The sequence below is a fragment of the Macrotis lagotis genome, chromosome 6 (assembly GCF_037893015.1).
Source record: "Macrotis lagotis isolate mMagLag1 chromosome 6, bilby.v1.9.chrom.fasta, whole genome shotgun sequence".
Taxonomy (NCBI): Eukaryota; Metazoa; Chordata; class Mammalia; order Peramelemorphia; family Peramelidae; genus Macrotis; species Macrotis lagotis.
This window is the reverse complement of record NC_133663.1, coordinates 20700760-20717696: the sequence shown is the minus strand read 5'-3', so window position 1 is coordinate 20717696 and position 16937 is coordinate 20700760. Positions and strand designations below refer to the sequence as shown.

The 16937-nt window shown below is 47.7% G+C and overlaps 1 protein-coding gene across 1 annotated transcript in view; it reads right to left on the bottom strand.

Moving 5' to 3' along the window:
* Positions 1-16937, bottom strand: part of PPM1L (protein phosphatase, Mg2+/Mn2+ dependent 1L) — a 242204-nt gene that overhangs the window by 17535 nt on the left and 207732 nt on the right. The window contains exon 3 of the mRNA XM_074190854.1: positions 2176-2337. Coding sequence (XP_074046955.1) covers positions 2176-2337 — 162 coding nt within the window. The remainder of the gene's footprint in view (positions 1-2175; positions 2338-16937) is intronic.

Genomic DNA, 16937 nt, shown 5'->3' with positions numbered 1-16937 from the left:
GAATAATAACAGCACCTAAACTCCCTCCCCAACCCTCCCCCTCTCCCCCACTAGATACAGAGTGCAAATCTGGCCTCAGATGCTTTTCAGCTGTGTGACCCTGGGTGAGTCACTGCACCCTGTCTGCCTCAGTTTCCTCCTCTGTAAAATGAGCTGGAGAAAGAAAAGGTCAACCACTTCAGCATCTCTGCCGAGAAAACCCCCAATGGGGTCACAGAGTCATACATGATTAAAACAACAGGATTTTTGTGAGGATCAAATGAGAGAATACTTTTAAAGTGTTTACCACAGTTCTGGTGCAGACTAAGCACTAAATAAGGGTTAGGCATTAAAATTATTACTACCACCCTCACTCTTCCTCCTCTTCTTTTACTCTGTATATTGTCTTCTTTGATTATTATCACTGTTTTATGTCTAAGAGGCTCAGCACACCACCTCTCTGTCTGAGGCAGGATTTGAACCCAGCTCTCACTGACTCACAGCTCCAGTACTTAAGCTATCATTCCACCGAGCAGCCTCGGAATCAATGGTCCGGTTCAAAGCCCACCGCTCCGGGTCCATGCTCCTCGTCTGAGCTGCCCTCAAGCCTCCTATTTACAAAGGTTCCCTGGGGAGAGGAGGGTCAGGTTCTCCAGCCTCTTCAGACACCCCTGATGGGTGTCTTGGGGCCTTCAGCCTGGGCCCTGCCAGGCTGTCCCTGCTCCCTTTCTTGGCTCACTCAATGTGTATGTACAGCCACCGCTTTGCTGTAATAAGGGATCAGGGCCAGTGGACAGCAGCTCGCCTTGGCTGGAGCAGTGGACATCTAGCTCCCTGACCCACCCTTGGCCAAACCTTCAAGCCCATGTCAGTTAGAGGGAGGCCATGAAGCAACTACAGAGGGCCCAGGGTCACCGGGGGTCCCGAGTGAGGCCTGGCAGACTGGTCTAGGAGAGCCTCTGGCCATCCAAAGCATCCTTAGGTCATAGCATCCCCCAGACCCCACCAGGACTTCTGATCTCTTGGTTTCCCACCATCCCCCAAAAGTAGTTTGATTGACCCTAAGCGTCCTGTAGCAGCCCACATAGTCCTCTGAGTGGGGGGTCCATCCTCTAAGGCTGATTCGCCAGGACCTGCATGGGCAGCCATACTGGGGAGTCTGTGTACTGGCCCAAGAGGTGGAGAAGGCAGCCCAGACCCTGCCTGCACCCTGGGCCATGCTCACTAGGGCCATCTTGGTGTCTGGGCTTTGGGCAGCTCAGGACCATGGGACAACCAACTGGGCCCAGGCTTTGTCATCAAAGGACCCACTTCTGCCACTTTTCACCTGTCTGACCCTGTGCCAGTCTACTGACCTCTCTTTAAGATGAAGAATGTGAACTAATGACCCAATGGTTCCTTTTAGCTCGATGTCTATGGTTCTCTGACATGCCATTAAAATCCAGTTTTAGATAAAACTCTGCATCCAAGATGGTTAATTCTAGCTACACTCCCAACAGCTGGAGGGTAACTACTCTTCTTCCAGTGCTGGCTTCTAAATATTGGTGCAACAATAGCCTTAGTTAGTTAGCATGGAACCTGGAGTCACTGAAAGGAGCTCCATGAATCCAAAAGAGACAAAGACCAGAATTCACCCCCTTTGTCTTCAGAGGAAAGGTTACCATGCTGCAGTTGTACCAAAGGGACCCTGTTTTGTTTTCTTTAACCATAAAATAGCAATTTCTTTAAAATTTCTCTAAAATAATTTTTTCTAGACTTGGAGTTAGGAAGAGCTGAGTTCATACTCTGCTTTGGACACGTAGCAGTTGTGTGATCTTGGTCATTCCCCTCCCTGCAGAATTCCCAGGGTCCTCACTGGTAAAATGGGGTTAATTCTACCCATGTGGTTATTTTCTGGGGTTGCTGTTGAAAAAGATAATAAGTGCAGAGTGATCTGGGTAAACCTTATGAGTATCCTGGAAGGGCGACTATGATTAATATTACATCTAGTTTCACTTCAATAATTGATTCCCTGCTGTTTGACATCTGACATCATGGAAAACAGACACTGAGTTTTAAGGGGAGGGCCGCTGGGAGGAGGGATAAGCCTGGAGATGATGGGATGCCAACTCAGGATGTGTCAATACAATCCACGTTTTCAAAAGACAAGAAGAAAGGATGACTTTGATAGAAAAGGCAATCCAAAGGGCAGCTTACCAGCTCTCTTAATCCTCTTCCTTTCCTTCAACTGGTAAGGCTTGTGATCGTGAGACAGGGGAATGGCATTTCCATCCTTGTCGCAGAGGACCCCCCTCGAGTCGCCCACATTGGCCACGGTGAGGTCTTTGTCTGACAAGAGTGCGATCAAGCATGTTGTACCTGCAAAACAAGAAGAGGGGACATAAAGCAGAGTCACCCAGAGGAAGGGGGAGGGGGGCTTCTTCCAGCCCTCACTTGGGATGCCCCAGCGCCCGCCCCCCCAGGTTACTGGGACCATCGGCTCCAAAGACAGCTTCTCTAGTCCCTGATGAGTTGGACTGAAGAGGGCCTGGACCCACTGCCGGAGCCTCTCCCAGGTGTTCTACCTCACTTCTCATCTCACCCCTCAACTTGTACCCCAGTCCACTGAGGGGTGTGTAAAGGGAACCAGAATAGTGTATAAAGGAATCTGAACTGTAAGGTACAAAGGCACGGGGCAGGCATTTCTCCATTGATCATCTGTGACTGTCCACTAAAGACTGCCCTGGTTCCTGGGCCAGTGGAGCCTTCCCTGGTCACATTATTTATTATTCTGCCTTCATTAGAATTTGGTTCTCCATTAAGATGGATGAATGTTGGAAAATTCCTCCAATCTCCTGCTGCCTGTGCTACTGAGATGAGAAAACTCATGGTGTTCCCAGAAGAGAATTCCAGAATGTATATGTTACCCCTAAAGGGATCTGTGGAGACAAAGGCCAAGACCAAGGAAGGATGCCAGTGTATTCCAAAAGTGGGTCTGGGTCGGTGGCTCTTGAGTGAGGACCCTTCCCCTGAGGCATAGGTCAACCCCCCCTCTGAAACCCAAGCTTAGAGCATGGTCTGGGGACAGGTAAAGGGGAGACGTCCAGGGTCACCAGCCACAGCCAATGTCCAAGGTAAGACCGGACTTCCTTGCTTCCAGGCCTCTGTTTCAGTCCCATTTCTACTGCCTCTTGGTGAAGGAGGAGGAGGGAAATTCAAGAATAGGGGCAGCGTCAGGCAGAGGAAGGAGCCTGGGGCTTGGGGTCAGAGGCCCTGGCTGCAAAGTCCGCCTCTGCTACTCATGATATCTAGGATTTGGGTGTGAATCCCATCACTTCTCTTTTCTTCTCAGTGAAAAAGAGGTTAGGACTGGGTGGCTCTCACGAATCCAGATCTCATTTGATCTTGTGCTGACATCCAAGTTTTTTCTTAAAAATGTTTTTATGATATATTTTGTATATAATCTTGCTCTCCAACACAGATCATGCTTTTGTTTTCTAATGCTATATCCACTGTGTCCGACAGTGTATGCAATATTCCACACCTGGGGTTCCCCTGCAAAGAAGGAAGATACTACTTTCAGCTCTTCCCTGGGGTCAGGCTTGGTCATTTTAATTATACAACCTTCAGTTTTGTATTTTAAATGTGTTTTTTTTTCTTTTTTCAAAGCCATCTGTGCCCTATGATTTATTTGGTCCAGTCCTGTATAAGACTTAACCAAAATGATCTTCTCAAAACATTTTGTGGCACAGACCCAAGCATGGATAGGAATGGAATAGTAATAATTCTTTTATGTAGTCACCTTATTTTTAGGGGGCTCCTGTGGGCACTGCATTGTCAGAAAGCCTCCCAGAGCTATTTTAAAGTTTGGTTCCCAGTGTTATTTCACTGGGAAAACTGCCCTGTTGCTGAGAAAATTCTTTAGAGCCTGACCCCTTCCTTCCCTGGGGAGAGGAAGAATCTAGATTTTCAAGCAAGTGAAGGGAAAGGCGGCCACTGAATGGAGGCCAGGGAGCTTGAGCCCAAGGCCTGGTCCAATTCTAGAACACCCTATGACCAAAGGGAGGATAAGAGAGAGGGCCAGGGACCTCAAAGGGGTGATGAGGTCCTTCATTTACTGAGCTCATGTCCTTTTCTTTCTCCTCACCAGCCCCAGGGACTGAAGGGTCCGTTGAAGGCGCTTCCCAGGTCCGAAGACGGCAGCCCACAAGGCCCTGGACTCGGTCTAGGCTGCGTGAAGCCCTTTGTGCGAGTCTGCTGCAGGGCCTTCTGCCCCAGACTTTGTCTCTGGCCGCTCGGCTACCCTGCTGGGAAGCATCTTCCACCTCCCATTAGCATGGGGGGGCCACCTCCCAGCAGGGCCTGCACTCTCAGAGCCAACAACGTGGGAGTGACCAACAGCCCTTCCGTTGTTCCTTTGTATAACTGCATGGAAGCATACATCCCTGGGTTCAAGTGTCTTCATATGGGGGAATAAGGAGAAAAAGAGATGAGAAAGGTAAGGGAGAGCAAGAGAGGTGCGAAAGAGGGAGGAAGGGAGGGAGGGGTGGGAAGAGAGTGGGGATGCAGCGTGGATGTGAGCAGGCCACGACCACGGACCGGCCACTGAAGAACTCAAGAAACCTAGGGACAAAGAGGTGAATGACAGACAAGGCAGGAATGCAGGGGGTGGCTGCTGGGCACCCCGATGTTCCCCAAGCGCATGGGAAGGAGGCCTTCCTGGGGGGGGGGATGGGGAGCCAGGGTCACGGGGCCATGTGAGCACACACACACACACACACACACACACACACACACACACGTAAACACATATAAATGCGCTTCTTAAAAATTGTGGATGACCCATGACCACAGGCTCTTACAAAAGTTTCACCTTTTTTTTGTATCAAAACCTTTGTTTTTGTTGAGGAGCAAATTTAAACGCCCAAGTGGAGACCCCGTGGGTCCGCAGAGGCTGCCTCACCCATACCTGGAGCCTGGGTCTGGGGAGCAGACAGTGCCCTCAGCATCCATCTCTCAGGATTTTTAAACCAATTGGTGTTTCCTGAGATTTATATTGTCTTGGCATTGCCCAATACGAGGAGAGTTTGACTCTTATAAATTGGGGAACAAATGTGATCTGTTTGTTGTGTGAGTATCACCTCAGAAGGTTTCAACTATAAATCATTTAAGGGGTGTATGAAAATACAGGGGATCTGGGGGGGCATTCCCTGAAAATATCTGCTTATCCAAAGGATGAACTAGGACCTGGACCTGCTTCTTTGAAGTTTGGTTTCTCCTCTGTAAAAAAGAGAGCAACCCCCTGCTCGGCCCCTGGTGAGTGCCTCATTACATTCCTGGAGCCTCTTTCCAAAGGCACTTCTGGCTCTGATCTTCTGGGGTTTGGGGGGTGTTTGTAAATAGCAGTTGGGCTTCCTCATACCCAGAAAGCTTCAGGGTTGGTGCTAACCCCCCCAGCCAAGAAAAAGCTCCTATCCACCCTTCCTTAGACACCATGGTGAAGAGGTCTCGACACCCCAGATTCAATCATGTGGCTCCCTCGACAGGACAGGAGCTTCCTAAAGGCAGCCCCCATCACCTCCTCGCCTCTTAATTGTTGCTTGGAGGGTTTCCGTGATAGACTTGGCGGATCTATGGAAGGGACCCCGGCATCCCAGATCCCGAAAGGGGTTGCAGGTGGGGCAGTCCTGAGGCATCTCAAGATCCAGGGCCCCAAATCTCTCCTCATTCCATCACAATGAATGCACCCATAGGTGTCAGGCTCTCAATCTGTTGATCCAGGGAGTGATATATACACACACATGTGTCTCTAGAGATATACATATGCTCATCTACATTTATTTAGTTAGCTATCGGCTATAGACAGACATATCAATAAAGCCTGGAACCTGGCAGAAACAAGGTACCTGCCAAAAGATTAATTTCATTTTCATCTACACATGAAGCTAATCAATGCCTTCACCACACAGGCTGTTGGGGGGAAATCAAAGGAGACGGTCCAAACCTCTGAAAGACATCCAGATGTCCGGGTCCTTGGAGGCTTTAGGGCTGATATTGTGGATTCTGGTGCTATAGCTGTTCTGGAAATGAAACAAAGCGCTAGGACATAAGGCCAGAGGAAGCCACACCGGCATCATTCGAGAGCCAACAGAATGATGGGAATATCCTCGCTGGCTCATGCTCCAACTGAAGAGGCGAGAGCTGTCTTTTTCCAGAACAATTCTCCACGGGTCATGCAAGGAGCTTCTACACCAGGTAATACAGGCCACGCTAAGAGGGGAGAGTACGTTCCCTCCATCATTCAACCTTTCAGATGTGACTCGTTCTTCATTTAATTTTCACACTTGGACAGACATAAAACAGAGACGTGTCAGTGCAACACTCCTCCAGACCCTTCTGAATATGGAAAAGCTCTTCACTTTTGCTTTGCAGGCAGCGACATCAACACAATATTTATTTCACACATTGGGGAGCCAGGGAGCCCCCCTCAGTCGCTTCCTTCTTGCCAGGCCTCTGAGGACTGGCAGACAACAAGAGGCCAGGCAGACCCCACGGCCCCTCCGCAAGTGCAGGGGCCCAAGGGGAGCAGCCAAGCATCAGTGACTGACGCTCTCGGCCGCAGCTCTGGCCACTGCGGGGTCCCTCCCATTTTATCCAGACTATTGATGACTTTTTCTAATGAGGACCTCAGGGTTTCCTTCCTGTGTGTCTTCACCTTATTTAATTTTCTTACAGCAGTGTAATCCTTCAGTCAGACATCTGATCCCTCTCTGGGGGTCCCCAGAGAGCAAAGGAGCAAGCACATCACCCTGTTTGCCTCAGTTTCCTCATCTGTAAAATCAGCCGAAGAAGGAAACAGTAAACCACATCAGAGTCGCTGCCAAAAAAACACTGAATGGAGTGAAATGACCAAACAACAAAAGCCCACCCCCCCATCAGACATGGGCAGGACTCTGACCTCAGTCTGTAGGGTATGGGTTCGAGCTGGGCATCAGCCCCATCCTGGTCAGGTGACTCAGGGTAAGCGCCACAAGACACATGTGGCATCAAGGGCTCTGATCTACCCAGACAGAACTCCCAAAGCCTCCCTCTCCCCCGGGCATTCAGCACAGACCTGCCCCCTACTCTGAAGAAAGCAGTGACCACCTCATCCTTGTGGCTGCCCAGCCCTGGCCCGGGACACATACTTAACTGCCTGTGATCCATCTAAGGCCATGGAGAATTGGGTCACTTGGACCAGTTCCCCCATCCAAGGTCTTCCTGGAGATGAGGTTTTCATCATTTGTGCTTTTCTTCACTCAGTGTCTACTTATCAAAGTTTGCTTATAGTTTTTACACCAAAATGTAATGGAGCAGACTTTAGCCCTGAGGAGAGGGTCCCAGGATGACGGAGAAGGGCTCCAGGGGGGAGAGAGGACCACCAGCTGCTGCCCCTGACTTGTTATGATCAGAACAACACATTTATAAAGTGCTTCAAAGTCTGCAAAGTCCACTGTCTCATGGCCCCCATGGTCCAGAGGAGGACACTGAGGTTCAGAGACGTCAGCACTTTGCCCAAGGTTCATGGCTGGCACCCATCAGAGGTAGGATTCAAGCCTGGGGCCTGCCTGACTTCCAAATCAGCACCATCCACTCCAGTGCCCCCTCCTGGCACAGGTTGTCCAGCCCTGGCGCAGGATGGCACCTGGCACTACAGACCACTGGTCATAAATGATGACCATGAATGGGGCATCTGATTGCAAGAGAGAGAGAGAGAGAGAGAGAGAGAGAGAAAGGAATTCTAGCTCATGTGAACTCCAGACAGGGCTGGCCAACTCTGAGAATTAAAACTGACAACCCAATCAGCCCCATGGGCACTCTGTCCTTCTAGGAAGGATGGCACAAAGCTCCAGGTATGAGTGAGGCCCCCAGGTCTGCACAGACCCCCCCAAGATTCAAGACTGTACCTCATTTCTCTAAGACTCACTCACTGGATCGCTGGGCAACCCACCCCAGGGATGGCAGCAGATGAGGGATGGTCCAAGGCCTCCCTCCCCCACAACCGCTCTCTCTAAATCAACTCCCCAGACAGACCAGATGCCAAGGAGCCTTTTCCAGGGCCCAACATGATGGAGCAAACACCATTTAGTGAATTAGAAATGAGGTTTTTAAATACTGAGCATGATTCACTCTCTCTGGGGAGCATGGGCTAGATCCCTCCGGGGGGGTGGGGTGTGTAGGTGTGTTCCCCAGATTTATCTGCCCAGGTTGAGTGGGCTTTTGCTGGGGCATAACCTTGCTAGCCACATGTGGGAGCAAAGGCCCTAGGGAATCTCTGAAGGTGCCATCTTCTTTAGTACGTGAAAAGAAGAGAATCACTGCGACACCTTCAGAGACATGCCTTGTCCTGTCCTTGCCCCTCCTCTCCCAGCCCCGTAGTTCACAACCTTTCTGGGCCCCAGTTTACACCTGGCTCTGTCTGAACGCCACAGTTCAGTTTTGGGGCCATCTGGAATCACTCTGCCTCCTCCCTCAACCTGAGCCCACACATGCACACTTGCACGTATGCTTACACGCACACCTTACACACACACACACACACACACACACACCCTCTACACACTTAGGTACCAAGTCAGAGGTCTCTCACTGTCCATTGTAGTGTCCTACTGATGCCCTCTCATATCATCACCAAACCAAGCCCACCGGCACTCAGGAAGCCCCTGCCTTGTGCTGGGTTCTAGTTGAAGGGCTGGGGACTTCTCAATGGTCCATCAGACAAGAGGCCTGGTCGATCTCTGCGCTCAAGTGGTCACCTCACCTGCCTCTTGGCCACGAGCTGGCTGTCTGGTTTGCTCGCATTTCTACCTTCACGCTCTCTTGTTTTAGCTCAGCTGAATTACTGGGGGTTGTTCTCTGATTCCATTATTTCATCCCCATCATTCCTTGCCACAACATCTGATTCGCACTCTCTCCCGGTCTGTTACTCAGAACGAGATGAAGTGCTTCAAGAGCCATGAGCCAGGTGTATCATGAGAGGGCCCAAGCGGTGCCCTTTGGAGCTCAGGAGCAGGGGAGGATGTACTCCCTGGCGGAGCGCCCAGCTCTCTGAGGCTCTGGTCTTCCATCTGGTTGTCGTTGCTGGGAGATGCACAGAAGGACAGGAGAGCCTTGGGGACCGTCGGTCAAGAGTGGTCTGGTCTGTGACTCCCACCCCTGCCCCTGCCATCCCCTATGATGGCACTGGGATCAGGAAAGCTTTCAACCAACCCCTCCAGCATGGTGGAGATGACATTTAATAAACTGAGAGTTTGCTAACTTTGTCTTCTTTGCCTAAATGGAACTGACCAAGCCAGTTCCTGGACACTGGGGAACTGCCCATGACACAGGGGCTAACCAGGGGTTACTCAGTCAAATAAAGGTCCAGCCCCAAGCCGATCCTCACCGTTTTATCTCCTCAAGAGCATGTAAGCTCCATGTGGGGAGGGGCTTTCTCTTGTTTGTCCCCAAAACCCAGCACTGAGCTTTAGACATGATAGGGATTTAATACTGTTTTGCTGAATTATGTTAATATTAAGATTCTGGCCACATCTACAGAATTCAACTAAGAGCATTGCTGAAGGTCAATTATTTTACTTTTTCTTCAGTATTCTTGATTTACTTGCTTAACCTTTTGTAGAGTCAAAAATAGGCTGCCTGGGACACTGAATGGATAATGGACAGTGGACATTTTCCAGCCCAATGCTACTATATAAAGAACATGCAGTATCTGAAGCACTGAGTGACACAAAGGAGAGGAGATGAACTAAAACATCCAATCCAAGAGGGTTCGTCACTCCACAGACCACCTGGACCACCACATTTAGAAATGACTGCTGGGAGCAGGCAAGAGGTGCTGTCTTAGACAGAATACCTTTCCTGAAACCTCCATTGTTCTCATTTTTCCCCTTCTTAAAATTACTTTCTAAGTCCAAGTTTTGTAGGTGATCATGGCCAAGAATGGGCAAGGCTGGCATAAGTAAAGAAGAACATTGGAAGACAAGATGGAATCCAGGAAATGCATGACCCGGTCCATGGCAGGGAAGAGGAAAGGAGTGGACGGCCAGCATTCTTCTGGGACCTTGGGGAGCAGGAGAAAGAAGGGAAGGCTTCAGTGCAACAGGGGGACTCACTGTGGTGAGGTTTTGGGGGGCCATGGACAAGAGTCACCCAGGATGGGTGGGCATGGGGAGGGGCTTTCCAACTAGTGAGAGCGCTGACCCATTGGCAGACCAAGTGTGCATGTTAAACTCTCCCCACCCCCCCAGGGAGAGTTCCCCGCTTTTCTCTTTGTACTGTGGTGCCCCAAGCCATGCTGAACAAATGCCTGGTCTGAGTATCACTCATAACAGAAAGTCCTGCTTAGGGGAGAGAAGAGATTCCACTGGACCATTCCTAAGGTGAGTAACACAAGGACAAAAAGCATACTTCACAGAACACTAAAATGGGGAAGAAGTGACTGCTAGGAGCTTGGGATTTCAGATTTAAACAGGACGACCACTGGCAAAGCCTCCCCCTGTCCAGGCAAAGATGATTTAGCTGCCTGTCCAGAACCTGGTGGACTCCTATTCAAATTCAGCAATTGGGGCTGGCACCCCTAAAGCCATCTTTATTTGTAATCTGATAACCAGACATCAAAGAACATGGAATATTGAGTGATAGCATCAGTCAATAGAACGAACATGGGATTCAGATGGAAGACCTGTGTTTGACTCCTGACTATATCACTCAATAGTTCTGTGGTCTTGGGCAAGGTACCTACTCTGAACCTCAGTTTCCTCATCTGCAAAATGGGAATGATATTATTCTCCTCACCTGCTTTATAATGTTGGTGTGAGAAAGAGATCCTCCTAAACTGAATCATGCTAGGTAGAAATAAGATCTGTCATAATAATGATAGTTATAACACATATAACAGTGACAATAAATAATGGTTACGTAGCAAAGTGGGACCGATTCAGGAGATCTTAGGATATTGGTCCTGAATGTCCCATCCAAATGTGCTTTGTGTGAGATCTAATTCACCCAACCTCTTTGATGGTCTGGCTACTATTAATCATGCCCCTTCTAATTGTCCTTTTTCATTTTGATTTGTACCACTTAGTCCACTGATCATATTTTATTTTGCATTGGTGTTATGGGCAAGCTTCCTAAAACAACATCAGAACAATCAGCATGAAAAGCTACTCAAGGGGGCAGCTAAGGTGGTGTAGTGGATAAAGCACCGGCCTTGGAGTCAGGAGTACCTGGGTTCAAATCCAGTCTCAGACACTTAATAATGACCTAGCCGTGTGGCCTTGGGCAAGACACTTAACCCCATTACCTTGCAAAAACCAAAAAAAAAAAAAGAAAAGAAAAGAAAAGAAAAGAAAAGAAAAGAAAAGAAAAGAAAAGAAAAGAAAAGAAAAGAAAAGAAAAGAAAAGAAAAGAAAAAAGAAAAGCTACTCAAGGAAAAACAATGTTTATGATTTTAAAAGACAGATTCTTTGTTCTTTGGGGGGGGTGGAGGATTAAAAACATGAAGATATGGTGAAGTCATGGGGCTAGGGGATGGGGCTAGGGGCTGCCCTCTGTAGCATCCTATTGTAACTAATGATTCTCACCATGTGCTCAGCTCACCCCACTCTAGCCACAGCTCTGACGGATGTTCTCTCCTCCTAACAGATTATTCAGCACCTACAAAGACCCTGGTTTTGGGGACTCTCCCAGCGCCCAAGTCAGTACTCTGCAGACATAGCCAATATTAATTGTCTGTGGAGTTGGTTGAGGGCTACCTTCCCACCTTTTTTGAGAGGCACTGACCAGCTGGGCTTCAGTACTGGTCAGATTCAACAATATTCATTAGGTGATGACCGTGTGACAAGCCCTGGAGACATAAAGGAAGGCATCACAGACGCAGGAACCCAAGATCAAGTGAAAACTGGGGTTTACCATCACTTCCTCATCTGAGGTGTGACAGGGAGAATTTCTAGAGGTGATTTTGTTCAAGATGATGCTAATGGCAGGCGTGATCCTATCTCTGTCTTTTCTGGTTCTTTTCCCTTGAAGAGATTAACAGGATTTTCACACACTGGTCTCCTTCACCTGCACAAAATCCCTGGGAGGCCAAAAGCCTGAAGGACAGCACAGATTCCTCTCTGGTCCCCTAGTCAGAGATTGGAACTGAGTTCAGCTTGCTGACCAGGAGGGAGGGATGTGGAGGAATCCTTTCCAGGCAGCTTGTGAACACATCCGGCCCCTTCCTGGATCATCCTACTGAGGGATGATGCTCCTTCTCACTTGCTTCCAGATACTCAGGATCACAGACTGAAAGACCTGGAAGGGACTTCAGATGCCATGTAGTCTGCCACCTCCCTTCATTTTACATAGAGGCCAAACTGTGACTTGCTCAAGGTCACAGGGATCTGACCTTATGTCCTCAGAGTGTAAATTCAATGCTTACAACAGATCATTTATATACAGAGATATCTTGGATAAAATCCACAATGGAATGGGGTGAGAATGATAGGCATGGAAGAAGGAAAGAATGTGGGGGTGGGCATGAGGGAGAGGGAAGAATCTAGAATGTATCTTTTTTAAAATTTATTTTTAACAGTTTAAAAAAATCTACATTCCTTCCCTCTAACTTCTCTTCCACCCATTGAGAAAGCAAGCAATATGATACCCATGATGGATGGGAAATCATGCAATATATATTTCCAGATTAGATGTGCTGCAAAAAAAGCAAGAAAAATAACAAAGTGAGAAAATGATGCTTCAGTATGCACCTAGAGTTTATTAGTTCTCTCTTGAAGTAGATTCATCATGAGTCCTTCCTAATTACCTTGGATTGTCGTATTGATTAGAGAAGCTCAGAATTTCATGGTCTATCACTGCTACAATACTGCTATTACAAGGTCCAATGATCTCCTGGTTCTCCTCACTTCATTTTGCATCGGTTCATACAAGCCTTCACAGGTTTTCTGAAAACATCCCTTGTCGTTTCTTATAGCACAGCAGTATTCCATCACAACCATACACTATAACTTGCCCAGTTATTCTCCAGTTGATGGGCATCCCTCAATTTTCCAAATCTTTGCCACCACAAAAGAAGCTAGGATATCTCCAAACAGGATAGTCACAGAATGAAAGAATTTCACAATTTGAACAAGAGCTTAGCAGTTATCTAGTTCAAGCCATTTCCGAACAAGGATGACCTTCAGAATGGTCTGAACATGATGGATGGATCTTGTCCAGGTTAATCCAGGCCTTCCTTACATTTTCTATGAAGCGCTACCTCTGACACAAATCTGTCCCAATTCCATCCCCAAGATGTAAGCACACCCTAGCCACTCTTCTCCACTGACATTACCTTCTATCTGTGTTGCATAGCTTTGTACCTTTGGGTATGAGTAGGTGTATATGTGCAAGCACTCATATGCCTGAATGCTCCATGTGGTCAGGAACTATCTATGTGTCCCTACTCACTGACATCATTCACATTATCAGAGCTGGAAAAATGCTTGTTGAATGGATAAATAGATGGATGAATGGAGTAACCAATGGACAGTTGGTTTAAGAGGTCAATGTTGAACTTGGACGTGAACAGAACCTGAGAGAACAAAGGACCTGAATTCACATCACAACCCTGCCATTTACTGGGCGTGACCATACACATTTGATCTCCCTGGGCTTCAATATCCCATTTTATAAAATGGAAGTGTGGGATGACCTTTGCTGTCCCTTCCAGTCTCCTAAGGGCAAAAATCATAGGCTCTGCTATCCAAGACCTGGGTTTGCATTCTGCCTCTGAAAACTACTACATCTTCACTAACTGGGCCAAGTTACTGCCCTTGGACCTTGGAAATATCAATCTTAAATGAGATGGGGGTTTTACAGCTCTTCATGTAGAATCCCATAATCCTAGTTAAAATCACTTTAAATGGGTATAATTTTAAAATGATGGCACAAATAGGAGTCCATGCCATTAGCCAGGATGAAACATAATTATGGAGGGAGTGATGACCTCCCCAAATCCAAATGAGACCATGAAATTAATGCTACATCACAAGTAGCCATTTCACCAAATGAATATTTAGAGAACACTGACCTGTCCACAGCTCTCCCTATTTGGTTTTTGTAAATGACTGTCCTGAAAGATTCATTTTTCTTCAGCGCCATCATCTGAAAAAGGTAGCTTGGAGTGAAGTCATGTTTTCACATATAAAGTGAGCAAGCAAATGATCCAAAAGCCCAAAGTTAGGTTTTCGGAGAGCCAAAACAATCTGCAAGCCTTGAGCAAGAGTCGGTCGGCACTGACCACAGGGCAAACATTCTACTGATACCTTTTCCCCAAATGCCAAGAAGGGAACTGGATCAAAAGAGAGACTGTTTAGATCCTGATGTAGGGGCCACTTATGACTATTTTCATGTTGATTCCCCCCTCTGTTTAATGTTCATTTATCATCCTATCTGCCCCTTGATAAATACCTTACTGGTCTAAATATCAACTCCCCTCCCCCAGTCACCCAACAAAATAAAATCTATGAAAGGGAAAGAAATAAAAAGAGGTATATACTGTGATATACCGTGTCACTCCATCCTTCAAGCTCAAGTACCCTTCTCCCTCTCCCAAGTGACAGTCAGATCTCTATTCCCTAATTAATGATATTTGTCTTTAGTTCTTGAAGACCTTGATATCAGGGAGGTGATATCATGATAAGCACATGAATTGGATTTGAGTGTGTGTGTGTTTGGGGGGGTAAGTCACCAGCCTCAGTTTCTCCTCCAGAGCCATCTGGGTCCATTGTTAGATATGAATCAGGAAGATGGAGATGGCCCTGGATCAGAGGCAATCAGGTTTAAGTGACTTGTACAAGGTCACACAGCTAGTAGTATCAAGGGTCTGAGATTGAATTTGAACTCCCGTCCTCCTGACACCAAGGTCAGTGTTCTATCCACAGAACACCTAGCTGCTCCATTCTCTAGTTACTGATTATATGAGACCAGAAACCCTGAGGGGCTTCCCCTCCCAGTTTTTTTTTCTTAGACTAAGCAAAAGTGGCTATTCTTGGCTTTTTTTTTTTTTGCCTCATCTTGTTCTTACTCATCCTTAAGCACTGAATGGACATTTGTTTCAGTCAAACTATGATTGGGAAAGACTGTCCAGGGCCATCTCTAGTCATCCTGATTCATATCTGACCACTGGAACCAGATGGTTCTGGAGGAGAAACTGAGGCTGCTGACTTAGCTCGGCTCCCCTCACTCCAATCCAATTCACATGCCTGTCATGACACCACCTCCCTGGCATCATGGTCTTCTTAGAGAATAAAGAACAAACAACACCCGAGCATGTGTCCACCTCAATCTACCTGCCCACCAGGCACACATGTTGCCTCCCACCGTATAATGTCAACTCCTAGAGAGGAAGGTTTGTTTTGTTTTGTGTTTTGTCTCTGAATCTCCTGTACCAGCACAGTGTGGTCCACAGTTTATTACCAAATACTTGGGGCATGTGGCCAACATGAGTGAGTCAAGGGCACAATTTAGTGACTTCCTTTCCCATAAATTGTTTTCCAGGATTCTTGAAAATAAGGAAGACAAATAAATTCCTGAAATCTCACACTCAAGTCCATGCATGCAGCCCTGACGTGTGCTGTCACTTCTTGTTGGAGCCTTGTGGTTTTCAGTCTGGTGCTGGCAGACACAGCCAGGGCAGCCAACTCTGGGTTTCCCAGATATGACCATCTTATAGCCCATCAGCCCACAGCCAACCCACCGCAGGACTCCACTGCAAAGGTTTCATTACTCCATTCTCTGGTTCCTGTCAGTCCTAGGGCTACCAACCTTCACATCTTCCCCAGCTGAAGGTATCTTAGCATCCTGGAATACTCTGACCACTGTGGTTGACATTACTGGCCCCATCACCTGGCCATCACCACGCAATTTCTCCTGCCTATGGAGAGTCCATTTGCCAAGAATTCAATATCAATAGATGTTTCTCTTCATGTGTGGTTTCGTGGAGCTGCCTGGCTTGTGCCCTCAGAACTAGCATATCGTTAGGACTTAATAAAAAGTTCTGTTGTTCAACTGCAGCAAAATCAACCCATCCATTTCATGAACAGCTGGTGGCCAATTCCAGCCATCCTTGGTGGATATCCACACAAAGTGCCCATCTGGCACCTGTAGTCTCTGCAGCATGAAAGCTGGGGCTCAGCCGGCATAGCCATGGGGGGTCCAGGGTCAAGCATCTCCAGGACTGAATGGACCATAAAAAGAAATAGCAGCATACATGGGCTCTCTGGCTTTTCCACACTGAAGTGCACCATAGACAATATTAACTGAGGTTTTCCAAGTCAACATCTGGCCCACAGGGACCATTTGTATCTGAGCTTGACACCACTGGTCCAGACCTACTCCTTCACTTTACGAGGCCCCCATCGGCTCAAAGCCTCTGGTCATCAGAGGCAAGAGCATCACAGTCACAAAAGAAGAAGGGTCCCCAGGACTGAGGAGAAGGGGTTGGGGGAGCCACAGCCAATATTGGATCAGGAATATAACAACATCATCAATCCCCTTATTCAATAAACAGATATTAACTGCCTACTCCATGCCAGCCCGATGGACAAATCCAAATGCCAAATGCCTCTTAAATAGAGGCCAGAGCCCTTGGCCCTATCTCTCCTCCATCCAAGCACCCGATCAGAACAGAGAGGTGAAAACTAGGCCACAATGAGAGGAATGGTAATAACTAGCATTTTTGAAGCACTTGACAACATAATCTGCTTTTTATCCTCACAACACTCCTAAGATAATCGCTACACTTCACAAAGGAGAAAAACGAGTCAGAGGGGGGTTTAAGGACTTCCTTGCCCAGGGTCCCTACCTCCAGATATAGAGTTCTAGCCACATCCCCCCACCACCACCACCTTGGAGACTTAGCAGACTGGAGGTCATTAGTGTGGTGAATGTGGGCAAGTCAC